At 45.9% G+C, this 18,788-nt stretch overlaps 1 protein-coding gene across 4 annotated transcripts in view; it reads right to left on the reverse strand.

Moving 5' to 3' along the window:
• Window positions 1-18,788, reverse strand: part of nrxn2a (neurexin 2a) — a 386,153-nt gene that overhangs the window by 16,389 nt on the left and 350,976 nt on the right. For all 4 annotated transcript variants that reach the window (XM_042311448.1, XM_042311449.1, XM_042311450.1 and 1 more), the window contains one exon: window positions 9,342-9,513. In XM_042311448.1, coding sequence (XP_042167382.1) covers window positions 9,342-9,513 — 172 coding nt within the window. The remainder of the gene's footprint in view (window positions 1-9,341; window positions 9,514-18,788) is intronic.

The following is an 18,788-nucleotide window of genomic DNA, read 5'->3' on the forward strand; positions in this document are numbered from 1 at the left end:
AGAAAGTGATTCATGATAGCATAAAAATGTGATACACAGACATTACAATCAACTGCTAGTTACTCAGAAAAAATAAATATGTACAGTGCCAGTGAAAAGTTGACACACCTACTCATTCAAGGGTTTTTCTATATTTCAACTATTTTCTATGTTGTAGAATAATAGTGAAGACATCAAAACTATGAAATAACACATTATGGAATTATGTAGTAACCAAAAAAGTGTTAAACAAATCAAAATATATTTTATAGTCTTCAAAGTAGCCACCCCTTGCCTTGATGACAGCTTTGCACACTCTTGGCATTCTCTCAACCAGCTTCATGAGGAATGCTTTTCCAACAGTCTTGAAGGAGTTCCCACATATGCTGAGCACTTGTTGGCTGCTTTTCCTTCACTCTGCGGTCCAATTCATCCCAAACTCAATTGTGTTGAGGTCGGGTGATTGTGGGGGCCAGGTCATCTGATTCCATCAATCTCCTTCTTGGTCAAAAATACCTTACACAACAATCTGAGGTGCAATCTGAGGTGCAGTTAACTCTAATGAACTAATCCTATGCAATAGAGGTAACTCTGGGTCTTCCTTTCCTGTGGCGGTCCTCATGAGAGCCAGTTTCTTCATAGCGCTTGATGGTTGTTGAGAATGCACTTGTCCTGGTAATCTGTCTGGCTTTGCGACCTTGTGAATGTTAACCTGTTTAAAGGTCTTACTCACATCAGCTACGGAGAGCGTGAACACACAGCAGTCCGGAACAGCTGGTGCTCTCATGCATGGTTCAATCCTACGAAACAGTCATGTAGCTTATCACCTGCTTCATCTGACCACTTCCATATTGAGCGTGCCACTGGTACTACCTGTTTGAGTTTTTTTCTTGTAAGCAGGAATCAGGAGGATAGAGTTACACTTACAGGTATATTTTCCAAATGGAGGGCGAGGAAGAGCTTTGTATGCGTCTCTGTGTGTAGAGCAAAGGTGATCTAGAGTTTTTATTTACCTCTAGTTGTATAGGTGATATGCTGGTAGAAATGAGGTAAAACAGATTTCAGTTTTCCTGCATTAATGTCGCCGGCCACTAGGAGCTTCGTCTCTGGGTGAGCATTTTCTTTTTTGCATACGGCCCTTTACAGCTCGTTGAGAGCGGTCTTTGTGCTAGCATCGGTTTCTGGTGGTAAATAGACAGCTACAAAATATATATATGAAAATTATCTTGGTAAATAGTATGGTTACAGCTTATCGTTAGGTATTCTAACTCAGGCGAGCAGAATCTTGAGACTTCCTTAATATTTGAGATCGCTCACCAGTTGTGAGCCAACCCCTCCCTTGAGCTTCCCCGATGCCACCATTCTGTCCTGCTGATGTACAGAAAAAACAGCTAGATTTATATTTACCATGTCCTTGTTCAGCCATGACTCAGAGAACCATAGGATATTACAGTTCTTCAGATCACTTTGATAGGATAGTCGCGAACGGAGCTCATCCAGTTTTTTCTCCAGTGACTGCATGTTCGCCAATATAACTATTTATCCAATCTCCGATGTAGTCTCGTTAGGTATCCCGCAATGCGGCCTGAATAGAGTACCACAGTATGAGTCATAATACCCATTGCAAGATGGCGCCGACAAAGATGGTTGCCTTGCTTCGAGTCCTTAGGAAACTATGGAGTATTTTTTTATTTTGTATTTGTATTATTTCTTACATTGTTACCCCAGGAAATATTAAGTCTTATTGCATACAGTCGCGAGGAACTATTGGATATAAGAGCGACGTCAACTTGACAACATTACGATCAGGAATACAACTTTCCCGAAGCAGATCCATTGTTCATACCACCATGCAGGACATTGGATCTAATCCCAGAGGCATCGCCGCAAAAGAGGTAGACGGAGCGGCCTCCTGGTCAGTCTTCAAAGGAGTGCACACCGCCTACCACTTCCGAGTATTCTACTCACCAATGTCCAGTCTCTAGACAACAAGGTGGATTAAATAATGTCAAGGGTTGCCTTCCAGAGAGACTTCAGAGATTGTAACATTCTCTGTTTCACGGAAACATGGCTCTCTCGGGATATGTTGTTGGAGTCGGCATGCCACTGGGTTTCTTCATGCGTCGCGCTGACAGAAATAAACACCTCTCTGGGAAGAAGAAGGGGGGGGTGTATGCTTCATGATTAACGACTCATGGTATAACCATAACAACATACAGGAACTCAAGTCCTTCTGCTCACCCGACCTAGAATTCCTTACAATCAAATGCCGACCATATCATCTCCCAAGACAATTCTCGTCAGTTATCGTCACAGCTATGTATATACCCCCTCAAGCAGATACCACAACTGCCCTCAAGGAACTTCACTGACTCTATGTAAACTGGAAACCATATATCCTGAGGCTGCATTTATTGTAGCTGGGGATTTTAACAAAGCAAATTTGAGAACAAGGCTAAGCTAAATTCTATCAGCATATTGATTGCAGCACTCACGCAGGTAATACACTTGATCACTGCTACTCTAATGTCCAGAATCTCTTTATGGTCGTAGGAAACCATGTTGGAAACATTATGTACAAGAAAAGTTCAGATCAGAGCAAAAGAAATACACAAAATAGCACAATTATCAAGGAGCCAATAAAACAGCTGTTATTCACTCCAGCCTCATTTCATCATTGGATTACACATCTTGTATCAGACTAAAAATGAAATAACCTTCCAAAATGTCACGAATACCACCGAAGGTGACTCCCCTTCCTGCTCGGGTGGCGCTCGGCGCTCGTCGTCGCCGGTCTATTAGCTGCCACCGATCCCTTTTTCCTTTTCGTTTGTTTTTGTCTAATTGTTTTCACCTGTTCCTTGTTGGGGTTTTGGGATGGGTGTTATTTAAGTTCGTTTTGCCCGCTGGTGTTTGTGCGGGCTTGTTGGTTTGTTACGTTTGGTGATGTATCGTGTTTTGGGTTTTTCGCTGTCCAGTGTGCGTCTAGGTTTTGGGTTGATTTAGCGCCAGTGTTTTGGACCTGTTACGATTTGAAGGACATTAAAGCGTTTTCCCGTTCATTTCGCTCTCTGCATCTGACTCCTCACTCATTCCACTCACCCGACGTTACACAAAAGAAGGACTACAATGGCATCTCAGCTTTCTCTCTCATCTATCTCCACTGCTCTACTCCTTCCACATACACAGTAATATTATATTTGGGTCAATCACTGACTGGGTTAGTGCCCCAGAGGTGGCATGCCAAAGTGGATGAGGTAGCCATCATAAAATAAAAACCTTGGGGAAAACTAGCCTTGAGCCGCCCTCCACTTGATAAAAACCTTGGCTGTACTGTAACTAAACCTCTGCTGTAACTCTAATATACAGTTCATTTTACCCTGGTCTTCTACACTTAACAGATATAAAGACATGCCTGTATCAAAAATCAAAACACACACACAATTCCTACCATAAAGATAAAGTACAAAGAAATGCTTGGGCCCAAATGTGGGCATCCAACTGATTGAGTAACTACACAACACATGTTATAGTCTGATTATGTACTGAATATTCAGACAATGTGTTCCTGAGGAACTACATGAATGGAGTGGAGAAGACGAGAGTTCTCGTTGATTGAGAAAAGGTGAAAGTATAATCTATATCTAAATATGTAGAGAAGAGGGGAAGTAGAATCTATATCTAAGTAGGTAGAGAAGTTTTCAAAGTAGAATCTATATCTAAGTAGTTAGAGAAGAGGTGAAATTAGAATCTATATCTAAATATGTAGAGAAGAGGGGAAAGTTGTCACGTTCTGACCATCGTTCGTATGTGTTTTCCTTGTTTTAGTGTTGGTCAGGACGTGAGCTGGGTGGGCATTCTATGTTGTGTGTGTGGTTTGTCTATTTCTATGTTTGGCCTGATATGGTTCTCAATCAGAGGCAGGTGTTAGTCATTGTCTCTGATTGGGAACCATATTTAGGTAGCCTGTTTTGTGTTGGGTTTTGTGGGTGATTGTTCCTGTCTTTGTGTTTGCACCAGATAGGGCTGTTTCGGTTTTAACATTTCATTGTTTTGGAGTTTCTTCATGTATAGTTTTTCATGAATCATCATCACGCTGCATTTTGGTCCGATCCTTGTTCCACCTCTTCGTCAGAGGAGGAGATAGAAGAGAACCGTTACAGAATCACCCACCACAACAGGACCCTGCAGCGTGTCAACAGGCAGGAGCAGCAGGAGAAGCAAAAGCGTCAGCAGGAGATACGGAGTTAGGAATTCTGGACATGGGAGGAAATCCTCGACGGGAGAGGACCCTGGGCTAAACCAGGGGAGTGTAGCCGCCCCAAGGTGCAGCAGGAGAAGAGGCAACAGGAGCAGCCCAAAGAGGAGTACGGTTTGGACTACAAGAGTATGGACTATACTTCTTGGGAGGAGATAGACAGGTGGGCGGTCGACCCAGGGAGAGTGCCGGAGCCCGCCTGGGATTCGATGGAGCAGTGCGCGGAAGGTTACAGGAGAATGAGGTTGGCGAAGCAAGCACGGCGGCGTGGACGGAAGCCCGTGAGTCAGCCCCAAAAATGTATTGGGGGGTGGCTCACAGGGAGTAGGGCTACGCCAGGTAGGAGACCTGCGCAAACTCCCTGTGCTTACCGGGGGGCTAGTGAGACTGGGCTGGCACCGTGTTATGCAGTGGTGCGCACAGTGTCCCCAGTGCGGGTGCATAGCCCGGTGCGGTATATTCCAGCTCCTCGTATCGGCCGGGCTAGAGTGGGCATCGAGCCAGGTAAGGTTGGGCAGGCTCGGTGCTCAAGAGCTCCAGTGCGCCTGCACGGTCCGGTCTATCCAGTACCACCTTCACGCACCAGCCCTCCGGTGGCAGCTTCCCGCACCAGGCTTCCTGTGGTTGTCCTCGGCCCAGTACCACCAGTGCCAGCACCACGCATCAGGTCGACAGTGCGCCTCGCCTCTCCGGCGCTGCCGGAGCCTTTCTCCTTTCCTGCGCTGTCGGAGTCTCCCGCCTGTTCAGCGCTGCCAGAGCCTTCCTCCTCTACAGCGCTGTTGGAGTCTCCCGCCTGTTCAGCGCAGCCAGAGCTGCCAGCCTGCATGGAGCAGCCAGAGCTGCCAGCCTGCATGGAGCAGCCAGAGCTGCCAGCCTGCATGGAGCAGCCAGAGCTGCCAGCCTGCATGGAGCAGCCAGAGCTGCCAGTCTGCATGGAGCAGCCAGAGCTGTCAGTCTGCAAGGAGCTGCCAGCATGCATGGAGCAGCCAGAGCTGCCAGTCTGCATGGAGCAGCCAGAGCTGTCAGTCTGCATGGAGCAGCCAGAGCTGTCAGTCTGCATGGAGCAGCCAGAGCTGACAGTCTGCATGGAGCAGCCAGAGCTGACAGTCTGCATGGAGCAGCCAGAGCTGCCAGTCTGCAAGGAGCTGCCAGTCTGCAAGGAGCTGCCAGTCTGCATGGAGCCGCCAGAGCTGCCAGTCTGTAAGAAGCCGCCAGAGCTGTCAGCCTACATGGAGCAGCCAGAGCCGCCAGTCAGCGTGGAGCAGCCAGAGCCGCCAGTCAGCAGGGAGCAGCCAGATCCGTCAGTCTGCCAGGATCCGCCAGTCAGCCAGACTCTTCCAGACCTGCCAGTGAGCCAGACTCTTCCAGACCTGCCAGTCAGCCAGACTCTTCCAGACCTGCCAGTCAGCCAGACTCTTCCAGATCTGCCAGTCACCCAGACTCTTCCAGATCTGCCAGTCAACCAGACTCTTCCAGATCTGCCAGTCAGCCAGACCCCTTCCAGATCTGCCAGTCAGCGAGACTCTTCCAGATCTGCCAGTCAACCAGACTCTTCCAGATCTGCCAGTCAACCAGACTCTTCCAGATCCGCCAGTCGGCCGGACTCTTCCAGATCCGCCAGTCGGCCGGACTCTTCCAGATCCGCCAGTCGGCCGGACTCTTCCAGATCCGCCAGTCGGCCGGACTCTTCCAGATCCGCCAGTCGGCCGGACTCTTCCAGATCCGCCAGTCGGCCGGACTCTTCCAGATCCGCCAGTCGGCCGGACTCTTCCAGATCCGCCAGTCAACCGGACTCTTCCAGTGCCGCCAGTCTGCCCAGTGCCGCCAGTGCCGCCAGTCTACCCAGCACCGCAAGTCTGGCCAGCACCGCCAGTGCCGCCAGTCTGCCCAGCGCCGCCAGTGCCGCCAGTCTGCCCAGCGCCGCCATTGCCGCCAGTCTGCCCAGCGCCGTCAGTGCCGCCAGTCTGCCCAGCGCCGCCAGTCTGCCCAGCGCCGCCAGTGCCGTCAGTCTGCCCAGCGCCGCCAGTGCCGTCAGTCTGCCCAGCGCCGCCAGTGCCGCCAGTCTGCCCAGCGCCGCCAGTGCCGTCAGTCTGCCCAGCGCCGCCAGTGCCGTCAGTCTGCCCAGCGCCGCCAGTCTGCCCAGCGCCGCCAGTGCCGCCAGTCTGCCCAGCGCCGCCAGTGCCGCCAGTCTGTCCAGCGCCGCAAGTGCCGCCAGTCTGCCAGGATCAGTTAGATCCGCCAGTCTGCCAGGATCCGCCAGTCTGCCAGGATCCACCAGTCTGCCAGGATCCGCCAGTCAGCCAGGATCTGCCAGAACTGCCAGTCTGCCGGGATCCGCCAGTCTGCCGGGATCCGCCAGTCTGCCGGGATCCGCCAGTCTGCCGGGATCCGCCATTCAGCCAGGATCTGCCAATCAGCCAGGGTCTGCCAGAGCCGTCAGCCAGCCAGGATCTGCTAGATCCATCAACCTGCCGGAGCTTCCTCTCAGTCCTGAGCTTCCTCTCAGTCCTGAGCTTCCTCTTGAGCTTCCCCTCAGTCCTGAGCTTCCCCTCAGTCCCGAGCTACCTCAGTCCGGAGCTGCCCCTCAGTCCAGTGGGGCCCGTTGTTCGGTTTCCTAGGCCAAGGTTAGCGGCGAGGGTCGCCACTCAAGGGACGCTAAGGAGGTGGACTAAGACAATTATGGAGTGGGGTCCAGCGCCAGAGCCGCCACCGCGGACAGATGCCCACCCAGACCCTCCCTTATGAGTTTAGGTTGTGCGTTCGGAGTCCGCACCTTGGGGGGGGGGGTACTGTCACGTTCTGACCATCGTTCATATGTGTTTTCCTTGTTTTAGTGTTGGTCAGGACGTGAGCTGGGTGGGCATTCTATGTTGTGTGTCTGGTTTGTCTATTTCTATGTTTGGCCTGATATGGTTCTCAATCAGAGGCAGGTGTTAGTCATTGTCTCTGATTGGGAACCATATTTAGGTAGCCTGTTTTGTGTGGGTGATTGTTCCTGTCTTTGTGTTTGCACCAGATAGGGCTGTTTCGGTTTTCACATTTCATTGTTTTGTAGTTTCTTCATGTATAGTTTTTCCCTTCATTAAAATATCATGAATCATCATCACGCTGCATTTTGGTCCGATCCTTGTTCCACCTCTTTGTCAGAGGAGGAGCTAGAAGAGAACCGTTACAAAAGTAGAATCTATATCTAAGTAGTTAGAGACATTTTGAAAGTAGAATCTATGTCTAAGTAGTTAGATAAATGGTGAAAGTAGAATCTATATCTAAGTAGTTAGAGAAGAGGGGAAAGTAGATTCTATATCTAAATATGTAGAGAAGAGGGGAAAGTAGAATCTATATCTAAGTAGGTAGAGAAGAGGTGAAAGTAGAATCTATATCTAAGTAGGTAGAGAAGAGGTGAAAGTAGAATCTATATCTAAGTAGGTAGAGAAGAGGTGAAAGTAGAATCTATATCTAAGTAGGTAGAGAAGAGGTGAAAGTAGAATCTATACTTAGTAGTTAGTGAAGAGGGGGAAGTAGAATCTATATCTAAGTAGGTAGAGAAGAGGTGAAAGTAGAATATATATCTAAGTAGTTAGAGAAGAGGGGAAAGTAGAATCTATATCTAAGTAGGTAGAGAAGAGGGGAAAGTAGAATCTATATCTAAGTAGGTAGAGAAGAGGGAAAGTAGAATCTATATCTAAGTAGTTAGAGAAGAGGGGAAAGTAGAATCTATATCTAAGTAGGTAGAGAAGAGGGAAAGTAGAATCTATATCTAAGTAGGTAGAGAAGAGGGAAAGTAGATTCTATATCTAAGTAGGTAGAGAACAGGGGAATTTCCATCATGAACTAACAATCAAGAAAATAAAATGACACATTTGACATAATCATTTATTGTTAGCTTGGTCAATTTGATTTGGAAAGAAACAGATCATTAGAAATGAGTTACATGTTCTGGCTCATAACAATGAATCATAAGGATGCAATGTGGATATTGTTTTGGAGCTGATTTGTTAGCTAAAGCATGGAGAAGCAGAATGTGAGGGCTTAGGGACGGGGAACAGACGACAGAATGTGAGGGCTTAGGGACGGGGTACAGACGACAGAATGTGAGGGCTTGGGGACGGGGAACAGACGACAGAATGTGAGGGCTTAGGGACGGGGAACAGACGACCGAATGTGAGGTTCTTGGGGACGGGGAACAGATGACAGAATGTGAGGTTCTTAGGGACGGGGAACAGACAACAGAATGTGAGGGCTTAGGGACGGGGAACAGACGACCGAATGTGAGGTTCTTGTGGATGGGGAACAGACGACAGAATGTGAGGGCTTGGGGACGGGGAACAGACGACAGAATGTGAGGTTCTTGGGGACGGGGAACAGACGACAGAATGTGAGGGCTTGGGGACGGGGAACAGACGACAGAATGTGAGGTTCTTGGGGAAAGGGGAACAGACGACAGAATGAGAGCTCCTTTCTCCATCCTTTCAAGCCACACACACATCCACAGTGCTCTCATATAAAAGCATATTATTTACAGGCGGGGGGCGGGGGGTGAAATGATAGCTGAGATTTTGCTGAGGGCTCCTTCATTGCTCTGAGGCTGTGTGAAGATCCCATTCTCAGCTCCACTCTGCCTGGCTGCTACAATTACTGTGAAGAATTCAAATCCATCAAGGCAGCTTCAGGAAAATGTGTCCTTTTCAGATTGTTATTAGATTGTTTACGCAATAGTTATCTGGGCACTCCATGTGGCGACTCCATAAAGTACTCTGAATACATTAAAATAGTGAAATGGCACATATCAAAACAGAACACTGGAGCGTGTTGAAAACCCCCCCCCCCATTTACTCTATGGCAAAAGGCAAATTTCTTGCTTGCCAAGCTCATTCAACAACTGTCCTTGAATTTATGTGATATTTCATGTCTGTTTGCTAGAGCCTGGAATTGGAATCACCATACACATTCCTCCATGTCTGTGTTTTCAAAATACAGCCTGGATCAATTTAGTTATCTCTCCCTCCCCCTCCCATTCTCTTAATATATACAGTACATATCTGGAACTCCCACTCCCACCCCCACCCATCATCTCCTTTTCAAAGAGTCCTTCCACATGCCTTACCTGGCGGGTAGCGTTCGATGACAGGTTGGTTGTCCACCTGGAGGGTGGCGTTGCCACCACTGCGTGTGAAGCGCACAACATGGTACTTGCCATCGCTAACTATGACAGCCGGCTCGCCAATGGTGATGTCATCTGTCCCCACGTTGAAGATCACATCGATCTTTCCTTGTTCCTGGGGATGGAAGAAACAGAAAGGGTGTCTGAAGGGAAAGGACAAGTGAGATATTCACAAATCTAAAAATGCTTGGCCAATAGTGGCAGCTGCTATACCACTGGTGAGTAAGACATTGCCATAGTTTGTATTGTTACAGTGCTGCAGGGGTGGAAGTACCCTGCCAGAGTTATCCTCCGTGACATAGGCAGTATGTTGGACTAGTACGCCTCCATCGGTTTCCATTCACCACCTGCCTCCCTCTGCGGTCTGCAGCCCAGCTCAGGGTCCCTCAAATTGATCACTGTTGACTTGACCTTGCTGTTTCTCTTCTACCTGACCTGACACATTCCTTTCACTGAATTTTCTCTCACAGCTAGAACCTCCATCACAGGTCAGAGTTACTTCCTCTGGCTGCCCCTGGGTGGCGCTGCTAGGAAACTGGGCTGGGGAGCAAAACACTTTGTGTGTGGGCACTCTGCGATGACCGGGCGGGGCAGGTCTGAAGACCCTGTGATCTGACCACAAGGTCACAGTCATAGAGATCCTATTGTAATTCTTAATTCTATGGTCACAGTGCTAATGTGTCAGTGTGATAGCACTAAAGACTAGATCATCTGTCTGACAGCTTCAACATTATCCCAGCCCAGTCTGTAAAATGACTCTCACATCATGCTACTCACAACATAAAAATGTTCCATGCTTGAAATGTCCACTTCTTAAACATGATACTAAAATGGAAGGCTTTCAGAGATTCACTCAACGATCAGTTGGTACTGTCAGTAATATGGTAAGTGTTATCTTGTCTCCATGACCTGGGAATTGATCCCACGTGACCATTTGATGAGCAGATCAGAAACCATCAGGCATGATAAGGGGTTGATCCATCAGTATAGACATCTGACAGGGGGAAAACTGCCAAGAGGTGTCAGTCACCGATGATGAGAGAATATGGGCCATCTCACCTCAACCACTTCAGTCTGAGCCCCAGGAGAAATAAGAAAACAGCTAGAGGATGATACTATGTAATAACCTGCAGTGTGATGATGCTTACCTGTTATCAGTTATCTGTTATCTAGTTAAAATATTGTCTAGTTATTTGATTACTTTTCTTTTTAATTAACAATGTATGGGATTTTCACAAAGTGTTATAAAGGTAAAATCAATCCCAACCAGTGCCACTCCATCACATCAGTGTTGTGAACTGACAGAACCTTTGGGTGACCCCACCACAGCCACCACCCATACCACCCAGTGTCCTCCTGCTCCTCTGCCTTCTTCCCTTGGTAACCTCCAACAGTTTAATGGAGATTTCCCTGGAGATAGCAGTTCAGTTAGGGGTCAAGAGCAAGCTCCTCAGTCTGCATTCCTCACATTAAGCACTGTGATTCTTCCTGAACCCACAGAGCAGTGGGGGAAAGGAACCAAAGCCCAGTGTTGCCTGACAAGAAGAGCCCCTCCTGAGCACCATACATTTCTCATGCGGAAAGATCCCCTTTGTGTGATGTTCAATGACCCCATCAGTTCTTTTTTTGGAGATTCAGGGTGACATTTCCCCTTGTGCAGCAGGGACCTGGGCTGGATGGTGGGGGCTGGAGGCTAGGGCTGGGGCTGACCTGACCCATCCCTCTCACCGCATCTTCTCTCACAGCTGGAACCTCCAACACAGATCAGAGTTACTTCCTCCGGCTGCCTGTGGGGTGTGTATAGGCTGCATGGGAGGGCAGAAAGGAGAGGACATGTTCTTCTCGATTATTTACTGCCCTCCGGTTCACCCCTGCAGCGCCTCAAAATAGCTTGCCTGTACCAGTCAAAGGCATGCCCCTGTACGCTGTGTGTAAAGCACAGGCTCAGGGTGTCTCCCACTCTTAGGCCATGGCCACAGTCACTGGCCCAGCTGCTCAGTGTGCGCTACTGTCCCCTCACCACTACCTGAGTTCTGTTCCTCTAATGTGCCATGCTGTTGCTAACACCTGTGTGTTCAGCCTACTCCCAGCACACTTTAGTTCACATGTCAGGTGTGGCGGGGGGGACTACAACGTTGCAACTATTTAAAATGTAGGCACCGTGTTATTTATCATTGTGTCTGGGGAACATGGAACACAGCTAAGAATAACAGCAAAGGGGACATGTTGAGCTGTCGATGTTAGCTCACGTAACCACCCAAGGAGGAGAGCCCTGGATCTTGTTCTGTTGAGCAGAAACCCCCACTACGGTTGATTGACAGTCAGAGTCTCACTGTAGAAACCGTTTCCTTCGCCCACACCTCTGTCCCTGTCAGTGACCCCCCCCCCCAGCAGTGTGTGGGTGGTACATTTAGAGGATCATAGCAATGTTAGCGTGTTCCTGTCTTTAGTGTGTTTGTGTGAGCGTAGGAGGGACTACGTCTTAATATGTGACTTGTTTCAGGAAACTAGGCTTATGTTGAGAATAACTACTTCACAGGAGAGGCATTTGAACGTTAACTTTTTATTTATATCAAAATGTGTTTGACACAAACGTGTATGCCATCTGTAAATATGAATACAATTGTTAAATTACGAGCCTAGTTGGTTTAGCCACGGAAAAGGACAGGAACCTTCCCGCTAGCCATGATTGGCTGATATAATGGATGGGTTGGACATGCTGAGAGATGCTGCAATGTAGCTTCTGTCTATAACATGAACTACTCAGTATGTGTAGGTAATCCTTTCTAACGCTGCTTTTTTAAAATATATCACGTAGTAGAACTGAAAAAGTGTTGTTCTCCACCTTCTGGAGGACCGAGTTTTGAAATCAGTTGAATTAGAGTATGATTACTAAGGTGATGGAGAAAATTCTGCCATTTGATTGCAAATATGCAGAGGGAGTCGAAAAGAGAACACACAGAAGGCTGTTGTATAAAATACCTGTCTCTGGATTACATCTTCAAACTAAGGCAACCATGGCATCCGTGACAGAGAGGGAGAAGCGTCCATCCATATATACGGGTAAGATAGTCCAGCTAGCTACATTTTCAGATATAATACGTTTCTAATTTTGTCAGAAAGTTATTTTCATTTCAAGTTAAAGTGTACTGTTAGCTAGCTAGTTAACATTAGCTGGTTGGATCGCTAGCTAACGTTACATGTATGATCTGTGTAGTAATATTATTCGTATCTCAGAGCCATTTGCTTTTCTAGTTATAGCCTAATGATAGATAGCTAGCTAACATTGAACATGGTTGGTTAGCTACCTGCAGATTCATGCAGGATAGTAAGGTTATGAGTTGGGAGTTATGGCTCATTGTTTAGCTAGCTAGTTACATGTCTAAACAAAATACTCTCTGCAAGTAACCGTTTCATTACACACTTCTGTATCCTGTGCATGTGACAAATCAACTTTGATTTTATTTGATATAATCTGTTTTTACCAGAGACGGTAATGTGAAGAACATGACCTACACCAAAGTCAAATTAGGATATAACGTTAGGCCAACGAGACAGTGTCCAAGTTCTAACATTTTCTGGTAGAATGCCCTGCTTTTATTTCGTCAGACTCACAACTTCTGTAATTGGTTCACCATTAACTTGTAAATAATTATCTTGTTGTGAATTTATTTTCTTGTAATAAATAAGACAAATTAGCTAAAGTGAAGATGTTGTCAGCTATATGATATGGTCATTATCTGAACTGGCTATCCAGCGAACTTAACATTAGCTATTTAGCTAACAATCTAGAAACGACCCAAAACATTGTTTAGAAAGTTGCTTTTAGTTGCCTGGTTTGCTAGATTGACATATAATAAATTCATTTTTAAACGGTTATGCTATTTTGCATCACCAGGCTGCTGATGTCATGCAGTCTGTAGTTTTTGTGTTTAAACTTTTTCTTAACGACAACGACAGGTTTGATGTTGGACGACAATAGAATGTTCATGATGTCACTGCGACAACTGTCGATAGACGTAGTATAAACCAGCATTTAGTCTTGAAATCTTTGGTTGTTTAGTACATGGCCTCATGTGAATCATTAAAGAGATGGGTGGGGCTAAGGCTTAAGAGGGTGGGAACAATGCTGAATGGGTGTAGACAAAGAAGAGCTCTCCAGTAGGTTTACCAAAACATTCAAAGGCCATTTTCTCAAAAGTGAGGTTACAAGTTTATCAACTTTCAAAGCAGAATTACTTTCCCATTGTTCCTCAACTGTAGTGTATGATATACAATTTCTAGCGTCCAATGTAAAAAAAACACAATTTTATATGTTGCTACATAAAACAGAATCAAGCTGGTTGATCACATATGTGATGTGAGCATCATGTTGCACACTGCACTCCACACCCCCATCCCATCAAAGTACTGTAGACTGGACCATGCCATGTTCTTAGAAAGAGGAGCGGGAGGATATGAACCCAGCCTCCTGATGCATTTCCAACAGCCAGGGGAACTCTCTGGTCTAATCTGGAGGTACAGTGCCTTCCTACCAGTCCCAGCACATTGGTGGGCTGCTGCAAGGCAAAGAAAAAGGCCTGTGGTCTCTTCAAATTGTGGTCATTGTGAATATTGCAGTGACTTGAGTTTCCCATGGCCTCAGGAGCTGAGGGCTGCAGCTAGCCGGGGACACAACTGCTCCTCCCTCCTGACAGCTGGATAATCACATTCAGATGAGTGAACAGAGAGATAAACCTCTTAGATGTAAGTCTTCCCAGCAACCCTCACATGCAAATGCACTCACATACCATATACATTATACAATATTATAATTGCCACAGTGAAGACTCAGAAAACGTCTTGAGATGGATAGGAAATGGAGTTCCAGTACAAGTCAAAACCAAGCTTAATATGTCATATGTACAGGATACAGCGTAAACTAATACCTGACAATTGGGTAAAATCCTAAATGAAGGTCTGCATGCATATTGGAAATTAATATATGATAACTCAAAACCATTTAACTAGCTTTGGTTTTAGTCATTCTACATGAAAAGAGACCCTGGTCTCAATGGTGACTCCCTGCTTAATTAAATAAAGGTACAATTAAAATAAACATTAGAGAAACAACCATGCTGAGACATTAGAGATATTTCAGCAGTAATGTTTCCCTGGAATAGTACAGTAAGCATGTACCAAAAAGAGCCGTTAAACATCAGACAGGATTTGGGTGGATTAGCAGAATGTTGAACCCCCCCTAGCAACATTGTCTTATTTGGTTTATTGAGGCGCTTGAAAGTCACCTTTTCTTATTCCCTCTTTGACAATCCCCTGTGCACAGCATTGCTATTTTGCAGTCTCGCCCACAGTTAAATTCTCATTCCCCTTGGGGCATGCCATGTAGAATTCATAAAGCAGCCATGGGGCTCTCTGGACCTAAGTCAGCCCAGCTAGCCCCTACTCTCTGGGCAGGACAGTCATAAATCAGGAAAGGATTTGAACAGGCCCATCTGATCACATACAACATGCCTGTTCTCTCTCTCTCGCTCTGCTGGCTCAATAGCACCACCCAGTCAACATGCTCCACAACACCTGCTTGACAGCTAACTTAGGGCAGCATTTTTCCTTGTTCTGGTGAATTAAGACTAGGTCTTTCATGGTCAGTTTTGTTCAGATTCTCCTGTCTGCATATGCTTTGGTAATAACAAGGTCCGACAGGTTCTGTCAGGAGAGGCCATTATTAGCCTCCCACCCTGCTGTTGTGACAAGAACATTGTGGGGGTATTTCCCAGGCATCTGGCTTCCCACCGTTTGGAACATACAGACCCACTGACCGAACCATTCTGTCTGGGTGCAGCTGCCTGTACCCACATGCATGTACTCTTCAGTTCCATGGCACACACAGTACAGATGGCCTATGGCCTTGTCGTAACATTTGGGCCAGTTTTAAACAGGGTTTGAAAAAGATGCAACAAAGTGCCCGTGGAAAGCCTTCACTCTGTCCCTCAGAAACTTCTCCCAGTGCCTGCCAGCTGAAAATCTTTGCCAGTGTGCATGTGTAGGCTACCTGTCCCTGCCCTTTTCGAAGCATAGACCGGTGTAGCCTACTGACGTTACAAGCGTGATTCAGAAATTAGGGTGCGATATATATTTGCAGAAGAAAGGATTCACTTTTCCAATGCTAGTTAAGGATGCTATAGTTATAACATTTCCCATTGGATTTATTAACTCCAAAAAGGTAAGACATGTTTTTATTTAAATTCTGGTGCCACTCTGCACACACAAGCTTGTTAGCTAAGTAGCTAGCTCAGAATTTCAAAGACATTTAAAGTTTCTTCATAAAAGCCGCTCCTCCGTAGGGGTAATTCTGTGGGCACAATTCAGATAATGCAAGTCATAACAAGATGCCCAGCGCTTCAAGCCAAGCCTCCTCCACCACTATCTCTTGTACTCTCAAAATTTCAGTTGCATCTCTCGCCGTACACTTGTCTGTCCAAGTTGTTCTATTGACACTGATTGGTGAAGTAATTTAATGTTGAGCTAAATGTACAAAATTAAATTGATTTCAGAAGTTTAAAAAGGAACAGAATGGAACGCTATAAACCATAACTTTTTGGGGGTTCTAACCATTTCCAAACTTTATTTTACGGGTTGGAACAGTGGAAAGGAACGAAAAACAAGATGGTTCTACTCAGAACTAAATGACTGGAAAATAATTTAGGTTCCAACTCCTGGTTTCAAAGGATAAAGTAGAGTAGTCACAGTTTCATTAAAAGCCAAAACACTAAACATTTCAAATACTTTGGAATACAAAGGGAGGCAGGTGGTCTAAATGTTATTATTCTTTCCAATTAATAAAGGATTAAGAAGTTGGAGAGCGATGAATGAATAATGACTTGGTTACAAGGTTCCTGCTGAGATAACACTGTGAGACAAGGATCTATGTGACATAAGCTGGAGAGGCCAGCCTCTCTAAACATGCTGACTGTCTGATGCCACCCCATAGGGCCTCTCTGCCAAGGCTCTGCCCCCCTAAGACACTGTCCTGTTACAACCTGCTCTTCAGAACCACACGTGACATCAGGGCTGCTCTGTGATTGGACTGCAGGGAACAGGGTATCCCTTCCTAGAGAACAATAAAGTCTGCTGTTTCCCTTTTCTCCTCTCTACTCTAAAGGGACTGTATCTGTGCACTTTGAACCAGGAAATGGATGTGTATATAAATAAAAGACAGAGATAGCTGACATAGGTGATATGGATATATGACAGCTGAGACAGGTGATATGTGACCCGATTCAGGAAACTAGGCATATGTCACAAGTCTCGACTTCACAGGAGAGCTGTTTGAACGGAAAAAAATATTTGAGGAATCAAAACGCGTTTTTTGGCAGAAATACCTTCTTGAACATGTGAACTACCATGTGCCTTAATATCAAAATTGTATGCCATCTGTAAATATGACTACAATTGTTAAATTACAAGCCCAGTTGGTTTAGCAACAGAAAAAGGGCGCAACCTTCCCGGCTAGCCATGATTGGCTGAGATAATGAGTGGGCTAGACATGCCGAGAGATGAGTTTGGATTGGTCTGCCATATAGCACGTGTCTGTCTATTGGAGCTGGTCAGTATGTCTAGGTAATTATGTCAAACTTGGCTTTTAAAAAAAATGTATAGTGTAGTAAAACTGCATAAACCTAATGTCAAGTTAAAGTGTACTGTTAGCTAGCTAACGTTGTGTGTATGCACTCCACTTTCTGGAGGACCGAGTTTTGAAATCAGTGGAATTCGAGTATGATAGCTCAGGAGATGGAGAAAACACCAGTCTGGATTACATCAAACCAAGGGCAACCATGCATGGTATTGGACAGGAGACGCGTCCAACCATGATGTATACTGGTAAGATAGTCTAGCTAGCTACATTTTCAGATATTACACGTTTCTAATTTGGACAGAAAGTGGTTTCATTTCAAGTGTACTGTTAGCTAGCTAACGTTAGCAGACTGGGTCACTAGCTAACATTATGTGTATGATCTTATTCTTCATATTTTAGACACATTTGCTTGACTAGTTATAGCCATAGAACCTGGTTGGTTAGCTACCTGCAGATTCATGCAGGGGAGTAACGTCATGAGTTGTGATTATGGTCCATTGTTTAGCTAGCTAGCTAGCTACATGTCTTAACAAAATACTCCACTCTATTTTTGAGTATTTTAATTTCAAGTTAGTGTTAGTGTACTGTTAAATAGCTATCTAGCTATCGAGCACAATTTCTTAACAAAAGACTCTCGTCTTAGTGTGCCAGAGCGCAAAATAACTGATGCATTTTTGAACGCTCAACACCCGTTGAATATGTCCGTGTCAGTAAGCGGAGGCAACAAAGCGTAATTCAATTGTTGCCAGCAGCACTGTGACAGTCACCAACGCTCTGGATAACATGACAACTGCCTAACCAGCTCTGATAGAGGGAGTAAAATGGTCAGAGTGGGGGGTTCTCTCATTATGTGTCTGGAAGTAGCTAGCCAATTTTAGCCAGTTAGCTTGGGTGCTTGACTGTCGTTGTGAGGTCAGAGCTTTCAGAGCAACACTACTTATTGGCCAGAGTGTCCAGTGTGCGTTCTGAATGCGAAACACAGACAATCTGACAGTGCAGTTGCAGTCACCAACTCTCTGGATAACATACTGTAAAAACCTAACCAGCTCTGCTAGGGCGAGTAATGTTCAGTGAGCTGAGACAGGCGATATGGATATGTGATAGCTGAGACAGGCGACATGGATATGTGATAGCTGAGACAGGCGATATGGATATGTGATAGCTGAGACAGACGATATGGATATGTGATAGCCGAGACAGACGATATGGATATGTGATAGCTGAGACAGGCGATATGGATATGTGATAGCAGAGACAGGCGATATGGATATGTGATAGCTGAGACAGACGATATGGATATGTGATAGCTGAGACAGACGACATGGATATGTAATAGCTGAGACAGGCGATATGGATATGTGATAGCAGAGACAGGCGATATGGATATGTGATAGCTGAGACAGACGACATGGATATGTGATAGCTGAGACAGGCGATATGGATATGTGATAGCTGAGACAGGCGATATGGATATGTGATAGCTGAGACAGGCGATATGGATATGTGATAGCTGAGACAGACAATATGGATATGTGATAGCTGAGACAGGCGATATGGATATGTGATAGCTGAGACAGGCGATATGGATATGTGATAGCTGAGACAGACGATATGGATATGTGATAGCTGAGACAGGCGACATGGATATGTGATAGCTGAGACAGGCGATATGGATATGTAATAGCTGAGACAGACGATGTGGATATGTGATAGCTGAGACAGGCGATATGGATATGTGATAGCTGAGACAGGCGATA

The sequence above is a fragment of the Oncorhynchus tshawytscha genome, linkage group LG33, assembly GCF_018296145.1.
Source record: "Oncorhynchus tshawytscha isolate Ot180627B linkage group LG33, Otsh_v2.0, whole genome shotgun sequence".
NCBI lineage: Eukaryota > Metazoa > Chordata > Actinopteri > Salmoniformes > Salmonidae > Oncorhynchus > Oncorhynchus tshawytscha.